Below are 10,886 nucleotides of genomic sequence, written 5' to 3' on the forward strand. Positions count from 1 at the left end.
TAGGGGTGCGCCTGGAGGAGTCCTACTCCCACCGGGAGTAGGACCCCCCCCTCTTGCCTTGGTGGAGAAGGAAAGGGGGGAGGGGAAAGAGGAAAGGGGGCCGCCCCCCCTTTCCTTGTCCTTTTCGGACTAGGGGGGGAGGGGGTGCGCGGCCTGCCCTGGCCGGCTCTCCTCTTCTCCCTCATGGCCCATGTAGGCCCATTAACCCCCCCCGGGGGGGGGTCTGGTAACCCCCCGGTACTCCGGTAAAATCCCGATTTCACCCGGAACGTTTCCGATATCCAAATATAGGCTTCCAATATATCAATCTTTATGTCTCGACCATTTCAAGACTCCTCGTCATGTCCGTGATCACATCTAAGACTCCGAACAACCTTCAGTACATCAAAACTTATAAACTCATAATAAAACTGTCATCGTAACTTTAAGCGTGCGGACCCTACGGGGTCGAGAACTATGTAGACATGACCTAGAACTGTTTCCGGTCAATAACCAATAGCGGAACCTGGATGCTCATATTGGCTCCCACATATTCTACGAAGATCTTTATCGGTCAAACCGCATAACAACATACGTTGTTCCCTTTGTCATCGGTATGTTACTTGCCCGAGATTCGATCGTCAGTATCCAATACCTAGTTCAATCTCGTTACCGGCAAGTCTCTTTACTCGTTACGTAATGCATCATTCCATAACTAACTCATTAGCTACATTGCTTGCAAGACTTATAGTGATGTGCATTACCGAGAGGGCCCAGAGATACCTCTCCGACAATCGGAGTGACAAATCCTAATCTCAAAATACGCCAACTCAACATGTACCTTCGGAGACACCTGTAGAGCTCCTTTATAATCACCTAGTTACGTTGTGACGTTTGATAGCACACAAAGTGTTCCTCCGGTAAACGGGAGTTGCATAATCTCATAGTTGTAGGAACTTTGTATAAGTCATGAAGAAAGCAATAGCAACATACTAAACGATCAAGTGCTAGGCTAACGGAATGGGTCAAGTCAATCACATCATTCTCCTAATGATGTGATCCCGTTAATCAAATGACAACACATGTCTGTGGTTAGGAAACATAACCATCATTGATTAATGAGCTAGTCAAGTAGAGGCATACTGGTGACATTAAGTTTGTCTATGTATTCACACATGTATTATGTTTCCGGTTAATACAATTCTAGCATGAATAATAAACATTTATCATGATACGAGGAAATAAATAATAACTTTATTATTGCCTCTAGGGCATATTTCCTTCACTGCGTCCCTGGCCGGTACTACCGTGTGCCTTTGCGGTACTACTGCTCTCTTTAGCAGTACTACCGCATGCCACAACACAACAACACTAGGAGTCCTTCCTTTTGCAGAGACACGGATAAACGGTGGTTTCTCCAAAGAGGCAAAGGAAAGGTGATGCAAAGCAATGGACGTGTACGTGATGACTCCACCCAAACCTTTCCAAAGCGGAACTCCTCTTAATAGTACGACATTCCTGCGACTCAAATCCACCGGAAAGAAACGTAGAGAAAACTCCGTCTTCACTAGACTCCGAGGGGCAACGAATCGTCTTGTGTCTAAACATGAGATAACTGAAATGCTCAATGCACATGATTAGTCCGCAAATGCATTATCGTCAATCACCAAAAACACATGAGGTGAAATATGCCCTTACACTCTCCCTGCCTTCTTCTTCTTCTTCCCCGCACCAATCCTGTGAGTTCAAGTAGGTGCTACTATCCCGTAGCATGCACCTATGCATTGGAAGAGGCTTAAGACCATTTTTTACAATTTTTGGGACGACTTTATTCAATAACAATCATGTCCTTTTCAAGGGTAGGGATAAGGAAATTAGGGGGCGGCACTATTAGCTTCTCGATAACAATGGAAAGATCATCGCTACGCTAAATGGTCAGATCAGAATTTTGTTATATGAAAAAATAAATTCTAAAACTTCTGTTCTTTTTACAAATCAATAATTAAATAAAAATAAAAAAGAGAACAAACCGCGTGGATGAATTACGAATCTACCACAACATGGAAAAGGAAAGAAAAGGCGAGTGTGGTGGGCGCTTCATTTCCGTTCCCTCCTCCGGTCCTCCCGCCCGTCTGATTCCCGCTCTTCCCTCTCCTTTTCCAAGAAAGCCCGCACCACTTACAAGAGAGGGAGGGACAGACAGCGGAGCGGCGGCGGCGGCGATGGGGATCCAGGGTTTGCTGCCGCAACTCAAGTCGATAATGGCGCCCATCAGGGTGGAGGACCTGAGGGGGCAGACGGTCGCCGTCGACACCTACTCCTGGCTCCACAAGGGCGCCCTCTCCTGCGGCGACCGCCTCTGCAAGGGCATCCCCACCACCAGGTTCCCCTTCCTCCCCGCCCCTTTCTTGGACTGACGAAAAACTAGTTTTGACCCCGATAGGGTCTCCTGATCCGTTCCCCACATTGCCGAATCCTAATCGATGGATCGAGGAAGTTTATTCCTTTGCGATGCATTTCACCCCCAATCCCTCAACGGATTGGCAGCCTCTCGAATAGTGACCGCACCAGCACAACTGCTTGGTCCAGACATGTTTCTTGATTGGGTTGGTGTCCCAACCGGTGAATGTGAATCCCATTCCAGATGAAGGATAAACGGGGCCCCTTGTTTGTGTTGTTTCTCGCAGGATTGCGGAAAGGAGACGCGCTTCGTTTGTTCTGTTGTACCCTAAAACTGAATTTCCCCTTCTGTCCCAGTGCCAAGAATTCTTCTATCTATAGGTTGGTTATATATATATATACACGAGAAACATATCTGGGAAAGATCTGGTTCTGTTTTAGTTACAAAATCCACCATTTCAATTCGTAGAAGTTTTGTTGGAGATGTCTACGTATGAAGATTTCTGTAACTACTAACTTTGCATCGTTGTCTTCTTATACTGTAGTTTTTTTTTGATGCAGTTGAAATTGATTTGTCACTGAATCGTAGTGCAGAGAACCATATAGTTATGTACAGCTGCAATTCACTATCACATCCTGAGTGCTCCACCATAAACTCACCTGCGTTTGCCCCCTTGAATTTGAACCAGGCATATTGAGTACTGCATGCATAGGGTTAACTTGTTGCGGCACCATGGTGTGAAGCCAATTCTTGTATTTGATGGAGGCTTTCTGCCAATGAAGAGCGAACAAGAGGTCAAACGTGCAAGGTATGCTCTTCTTTGACGGTAATTGTCTAGTGTGTTTCAGCTGTCAGGGGACATTTGCATTACCTTTCAACAATGTTAAATGTATTTGGAAGTTTCTTTGCATATGTGCTACTGTTGTGGTCATCTGGGGCTCTCTACCTATGCAGTGCAGTTGTAAAATTATTACCTAATGTTGAATCTGTCAAGGGGCTCTGCAGTTTTTGTTGTCTCTATGCAGTCATCATTCAACAGTATTATTTACTGGATGCTAATTATGCAATCCTTCAGGTCACGAAAGGAAAATCTTGAGCGTGCCAGGGAACATGAAGCAGCTGGGAATTCTCGCGCTGCTTTCGACTGCTACCAGAAAGCTGTTGATATTACACCTAAAATTGCTTTAGAACTGATCCAGGTACAGATGTAAATTCCGTGTTATATTACCAACCTGTTACCACCCATTTAAAGTAGTTCCTAACAGAGTGAGAATGTTTGGTTTGATTTCTATAAATTGTCTTTAAACATGCAATGCAGGTACTGAAGCAAGAAAAGGTCGATTATATTGTTGCACCTTATGAAGCAGATGCACAAATGACATTCTTATCTGTCAACAAACTTGTTGACGCTGTAATTACCGAGGATTCAGATTTGATACCATTTGGCTGTTCTAGAGTAAGCACACTATTACAACCCCCTCCTCAGCCCTCAACATATACCATAACCTTTCTATTTACTAGCACAATGCCCGTGCCTTGCTATGAAACTATAAAATATGAGGAGTTAGGCCACTGGATTAGAAAATCATTAATATTGTTCTGCAGCCTTTGTGCACAATTCATGACTAAAAAGAGCAAAAATACATGAAAGATCATGCGGCTGGCATTGGAGAATCTTAAGAGATCATAGTAGGTCATTTGGAAGACGCAACATTTCGGATGTTTAAACATATGAGAATAGGCAGTAGTAAGTTGACTGCACAAGGTCGTGGATCGGGTAGGAGGACAAAATCTATCTTTGCTTTGGAATTACAATTTGTTCACTCTCTTTTTCTGTGATATAGAACTGGAGGAACTTGGTTGGTAAGAGAAACTGAAAACATAAGCATATATCTGAGTTGGAGCCGCATTTCAGGTTTTTGTTATTTGTGTCTTCATCAGTGTTGGTCTCATATGAAAGTAGTGTACTTGTTTATTTATGTCAGGTCCCACATGTGAGTAAAAGTCCATTTGTTTATATATGTCTTTAGAAGGTTGCTCACCCCACATATTGGTAGAGGTGCATTTGTTTATTAGTGAAGATTGTTGGTCCCACATGTGAACTCACCACTAGCTCCAACTTTTATAAGCAGGAAAGATTATCTTGGTATCATGTTTTGGCAGTTGAATAACCACCATTCTCTGAGCTTGTCCTCTGAGAACATTACTTGTATTCTCTCATTTTTATGTATCTTATTGTAATGTGCAGATTATTTTCAAGATGGACAAATTTGGGCAAGGTGTTGAATTCCAGATAACGCGATTGGAACGAAACAGGGAGCTGGACTTAAATGGATTCACGAAACAGATGTTACTAGAGATGTGTATTTTAAGTGGCTGTGACTATCTTCCATCCTTGCCGGGAATGGGTGTCAAACGTGCTCATGCACTCATCCAAAAACTTAAGAGTCATGAGAAGGTAAATCCTGTCTTCTCTCTGTCTATTCAATATACTACCTTCAATACACATAAAAAATAGTAAAAAACCCACAGAAAAAACAGAAAACATGTGTAGCACAGTTGTCCCTACAAGATAAAAACAGACCTAATAAGGACAAATGTGCATAATGCGCAAGCAGAATAAATAGTTCAAGACACGGCTACTACAGGCAAAACAAAAGGTTGACTGGTCCAACTTTTATGAAGCTATTATCTTATTATCTTATAGTTAGTTATTCAACGTACAACCAAATGTTACAAATGAGATTTCTGTTTAAACTAGTCATGCAACCTGGTGATCAATAAAACAATGAGTTCTTAGTGTGATGGAAGTTAATGGAATGCATGCTTTCAGGTAATCAAGCACCTGAGGTACAGTGCTGTTTCTGTTCCACCTCAATATGAAGAGAATTTCAAGAAGGCAATATGGGCTTTTCAGTTTCAAAGGGTCTATGATCCTGCGACAGAAGATATTGTTCATTTGTCTGGCATTCCTCATGACCTCAGCGAAGACGACTTTCTGGGCCCATATCCTTTGTAAACTTATATTTTTAGTTAGATATTATATAAATATGATAAGCTGATGTTTATTCACTTCATAAATTGATCTTTTCCATCATTCGTCCATTCCTTCTAATGTCCATTGAATACAGGCGAATTTGAAAATAAGCTAAGGGTTTCATGACACCATATTACTCAGTAATCCCAAATCGTTTTACCTCCTGAAGGAACTCTACTTTCATGCACTAGAGCATTTCCTTAATTAGTTTATACATGGTTACCACAGGCTGTTGTTAAAGGTATTGCTCTAGGGGAAATCGATCCACTTACAAAAGAACCATTTGAGGTACTCTCTGTTTCCTTCTGTGCTGTTCTTGTCAGGTTTTTGTCTTCCACAAGATTTTTTGTGTCAATCTACAGTTATGGGAAAGTTATGCTTGTTTTCTCTCATATGCTTTACTAATTTGCCGTTTTAGTTTGCTGGTGCTTTGTTCCTCCTAATGTAATTCACCCCGCTCTTCTGAGGAGCCTTGTGCATGTAAAAGCATGTGCATGCACAAACAAAGCATGATGCAATTTCATGAATAACACCAAATATGAGGGCTTTTTAGAATTTTTTTCTGTATTTTAACAACGTTCTCCTTATTGATTAAGTAAAGGAAGTCTTGAGAATAACATTACACTAGCCCAGCATGGAAGATATGAAAAGGGGAAATAACAAAAATATTTAGTTATAAAATAGACAAGGTTCCTCACTAAAACAAAAGAATGGAAGTAAATATAAGTTGTCATGTTTTCATGTATTTTTGGCGCCTCTTACTAAATGTACTACCATCATCTTACAGAAGTAGAAATAAGTAATTTTTGTCACTTGTTTATCAAATATTATACCAGCATGTACTTAGTTATAGTGCAGGATGTGCAAACTACCAACATGTAGTTGTGTCTTCGTTCTTGATTATCTTATTGAGGTTTCTGCCTTACGTATACATATCTTGCAGGCCAGCATTCCTTGCAGTGCACCTGCTGCTGACAAAGGTTATATGGTCAAGGAGTCTATTATTCCTTCAAATGGAAAGAAGAGGCTAGAATTGCCTGTGCAGAAGAACATATTGACAAATTACTTCTGTATCCTCTCAATGCATCTTAATTTTATTCAAGAAAACTTTGGATGAATTAAGTTTATTAAAGTGAGCTCCTAGATGCGTGTATATAATTCACATTTATGAATTGCCCTGGACAAGAATCTTGTTAATTTTTGGTTTTTAAAACCTGAATACCTGATTAGATCATTTGAACAGTTTTCTTACCCCACCACCCCAAATATTTTGGCAGGTAAAGGCGATGTACGAAATGTAGTAATGTTATTGTCCATATTGTCTTGTTGATTGGGCTAATTTGCATCCTTTATTCACACTATTTAACTATCCATTGCACTATCCTTAACCTTTAGAAGGCTTAGCATCGCTTGAGGCAAAACGGAAGTTCAGGGCACCGAAGGTTACACCCAAGCAAAAAATGTTGAATGGATCTTCTTTGCCGAGCCCTCAGACTGAAGACTCTGGCACCCCTGATTCAATTGAAGACACTAGCTTGCCAATGAATAATATTCAATTCTCTCAGTATAGTTCTGAGCATTTTAGCTCTGAACCTCCTCGAGATGATTCAATTGATGCTTCTCAATGTAGTACTGGTCGTGCCTTCCCCTGGGGCGATTCAGATAGTGTTTCACCCCACTGTAGTTCTCATGATATTGGCAATGGTCCTCTTTCTAGGGATCAACACATTGAAGATGCAGAGGTATTTCTTATTACTGTACTGCGTAAACATTTGCAATGCTCTCTTAGTCCTACCTTCTTACTGTGGACATATTTCTCTTGTCCTTGTGTCTTGCTTGTCTTTTCAGGTTGAGGTCAGTTATTGCAACACAAGTGCAATGCCAATAAGTCCTTGCTTAGAGAGTAAGATCTCTAATTTCTGTAGTTGATGTGTGACTTAATCCATAAGTCATGTGATAGTTTCTTTATTCATGGAGAGTCAACATTAACCATCTTGGGACTGATTTCAGTATTTCATATGTGCCTGTTTTATGTTTCTAGGGACTTCGCCTGGGATAGCAGATCTATCATTAGTTTCTCACAACACGGAGCCATCGAGACCAGTGCCACATTATGCTGAAAGTTATGTGGCTCCTACTGTAAGGAGTTCATACTTCAAGAAAGATAAGAGGGTTTTCACAAATCAAGTAGAAGACCAGTTAGATGATGATGATGATGATAACGCTGAGACTGGCACTTCCACTCTTTCTGGAGTTCAACCGGGGAACCCTGGAGGTGTTGTGAAGAGAAGAAAACTTTGGGATCCCCAAAATTTTGAAGACGTAAATGATTGTTTTAATTTCTACTTATCATTACATGGCAGCTAGCCTAGTAGTACTACTGTGGTACTAGCTGGTATCTGATATGCTGTTTGTGCAGGAAACATTGCCGCCAACTAGTTCACATGACAGTCCAGCAGTTGATGAAGGTAATAGTTCTACCTTGTTTTTATTTTGCCTTTGTTTCTTCTTTTTGATAATTTGAACCTGTTCCTTGTTCCATTGCTATGTTGGATATGAAGATAATATGACTAAAAAGGATTGCAAGTAACATCAGCCTCTGTTTGTCCTTTGCTTGTTACATGCTTGCAGTTTGGTGGATATTTCACTTGGCAGCTTGATTATCATCCCCTGGAATGTTTTTTGTGTGTCATATTAAACTTTACTCATTTTTTAGTTGTTATTCTTGGTCACAAGGAATGTTAAGCATTTCAGTCATTTATTCAAGCTTGGGTTTTTAAACCAATTTAACCAAGGTTACCGCTTTAAAGTAAATTCAGTTTAGATGCTTCTCAATCTTCATTTTCCATGCAATTCTTCCTGTATTATAGATCGTTTATGTACCATTTGCCACTTTTTTTATTACAATCTGTCTTGATCTTTAGAGAGCAATCTGTGTAATGTCTGAAATTATTGCAGGCTGTGGTACTGATTCCCTTGATGACATCGACACAAATTCTGAAGGAAGATTCGGATGCAATGTTTCCCATGTGAATAATTACAGTGGCATTGCGAAGAAATCGATGGATAAGTTTGCTGCACTGATATCGTCTTTCAGATACGCAGGCTCCCGTGCCAGTGGCCTTCGTGCTCCTTTAAAGGATGTGAAGAATACCCTTTCTGTGAGGTATGCAGCTTCATAACTTGTGCATATACACAATTTACTTATCAGTACATGGAAGTGACCTGGTTTCATCCATGAGTGAATATATAACGGCACAGTTATTCTGTCACAGATCTATTCTCAGACCCCCGGAACAGAACCTCCGGTGTACGGCTAAGAAGACCGCGAGAGGTCATCGTTCACAAAGCAGATCCAGAAGTGATGCCTCGAATAGCGCCGACGGTCCTCCTGATCTGAGCGCGTTTACACACAGCCCTGTTTTTCTTCCTGATCTGGGGAAGGTCACCGATAAAGATGCACCGGCAAGATCTACTACTGGTGGCTGTCCTGATCAAAGCAAGAACACTCGTAAAGCAGTGGGCACTGCTGTCAGTCCTGATCTGAGCACATTTGCATACACACCCACGACTACTGCTAGTCGTCCTGAACGGAGCAAATTCTCTACAGCTATAAGAACTGCAGACAGTCCTGATCTGAGCACATTTGCATACCGACCCACGACTACTGCTAGTCGCTCTGAGCGGAGCAAATTGTCTCCTACAGCTATAAGAACCGCTGACAGTCCTCCTGATCTGATCACATTTGCATATAAACCCATGAAACCTTTGGATGGCAGCAGGGTTGCAGGGACAACATTAGCGGCTTCTGGACGAAATTCTCGAGGCAAATTCACATAGAACTGCCGATGAGTCTGTTACCTTTTATGATATGGGCGTGTTTGCTATTGCACCAAAAGCTTCTGCCAGCCTTCATGCTTTGACCTGAGCAAACTTAGATCTAGCAGCAAATGCTGTCAAATGGTGTCCTTGGCCACCCATGGACCTGCAGTCCCGATGAACCCCTGATCTAAGACCTTTTGGCGCCAACAGAATGGAAGCATGAAAGAAGATGACAGTCGGTACCTGTAGAGGCTTGGTACTTGACTTCATTTTTATCTCATGCAAATGCAAGCTGAAGCATGTATGGTCTGGAGGGGGAGGTAGCTGGCAGCAGGGGCTAATAGCTTCAGTTGCAGAGACCACCCTGTGTGGTGTGCAAACCTAGCACATGCCCATTTCTGTTCTTTCCTGGATACTGTTGTCATTTGAGCATTAGTACAGGTGCTACCTTCTGTCAATTCCCAATCAAGACGAATTAAGGAATTGTACAATATGTTGTATTGTGGTTTGTGGATTCCGAGTAACTTGTTGTTGGGTATAGTAATGATCTTGAATGTACTATTTGTGTATTGAATGGACTGGGTTTTTGTCTCTCCGGACCTGGCGAAACCTTTATTGATACCATTTGTTAAATACCTCAAGATGCTTCTTTGTATTTGATCAGAAGGGTAAAAAAATGAATACATGTCTGGCGGAGCCAAGTTCACCTAAATGGGTGTACCGAGTTCAAGATTTTGTGAATTGCATAGCTATTTTCTCATCTATATGTGTTCTATCCACCTAGTATATGCTTTCTAATCCCGCCCATACTGTCTGGGTACACCATCCTTTTTAATTGCAATTGCATTGTATTGTCTGGGTACATAGTACTTTGATTTACTTGTGCGTATATAACTCTCCTATGCTTTATTTTACTCGTGTGTACAGTTGAAATTATTTTACACGTGCGTACAATTGAAGAAAATGAATACATGTCTATGAAAAATGAATAGATGTCTGGGTACGCCATCCTTATTAAGTGCATTGCTTCAGTTTCAGAGACTACTGCGTTGTGTACAAACCTAGCACATGCTAATTTTCCGTAATCACTATAATAGTTTCTTTAGAATTCGTTTCATGGGATCCTTTGTTTTCCTCTGTTTTCCACCTAAACTTTTCACTGCATGTTTTTTTTAAACATGTATCAGCACTAGGAGAGGAGTCTTCAACTAAAACTTCCTCCTCGGAGCCAACGACACTTCTTCTCCATAGGCACATTGATCATCTTGGTGTTCTTTGGTGAGGGGAGAACCTCTAGGGTAGCCCGATCTTCACGAATGAAAGGATGGAAGGAGGAAGAACACGAAGAACAACAAGAAGGATAACTAGGGGAGCCTATCCGACGTAGCAAGAACCAACAACGGAGAACAATTTTAACGATTTCTCACAAACACAAGGGAAAACAAGAACAAAGGTGGAGGTTCTTCCATGTTCCGTGGATATAGAGGTACTCCACGGAGTCTTCACCTTGCAAGGTGGCCTTGTTCTCCATGAGCCATCACCTCAAGGGTGGCCTCGGACATCTTCCCTATAAAGTAGATGTCTTGCACTCCATGGGCAGTTTTCTTCAAAAGGGAGGTCTTGATCCTACAAGGGGAGGTACATTGG

General features: G+C 41.5%; 1 protein-coding gene across 1 annotated transcript; it reads left to right on the forward strand.

Moving 5' to 3' along the window:
* Window positions 1-2,110: 2,110 nt before the first annotated feature.
* LOC119277191 (exonuclease 1-like) lies at window positions 2,111-9,899 on the forward strand. Its single transcript, XM_037558432.1, has 14 exons — window positions 2,111-2,362; window positions 3,069-3,188; window positions 3,456-3,579; window positions 3,699-3,836; window positions 4,629-4,838; window positions 5,214-5,386; window positions 5,633-5,705; window positions 6,361-6,487; window positions 6,816-7,159; window positions 7,266-7,320; window positions 7,459-7,739; window positions 7,837-7,885; window positions 8,376-8,583; window positions 8,693-9,899. The coding sequence occupies exons 1-14, from the start codon at window positions 2,202-2,204 to the stop codon at window positions 9,255-9,257; spliced, it is 2,628 nt and encodes an 875-aa protein (XP_037414329.1). The 5' UTR covers window positions 2,111-2,201; the 3' UTR covers window positions 9,258-9,899.
* The last annotated feature ends 987 nt before the right edge of the window (window positions 9,900-10,886 follow it).

Source organism: Triticum dicoccoides, chromosome 3B (genome assembly GCF_002162155.2).
Source record: "Triticum dicoccoides isolate Atlit2015 ecotype Zavitan chromosome 3B, WEW_v2.0, whole genome shotgun sequence".
NCBI lineage: Eukaryota > Viridiplantae > Streptophyta > Magnoliopsida > Poales > Poaceae > Triticum > Triticum dicoccoides.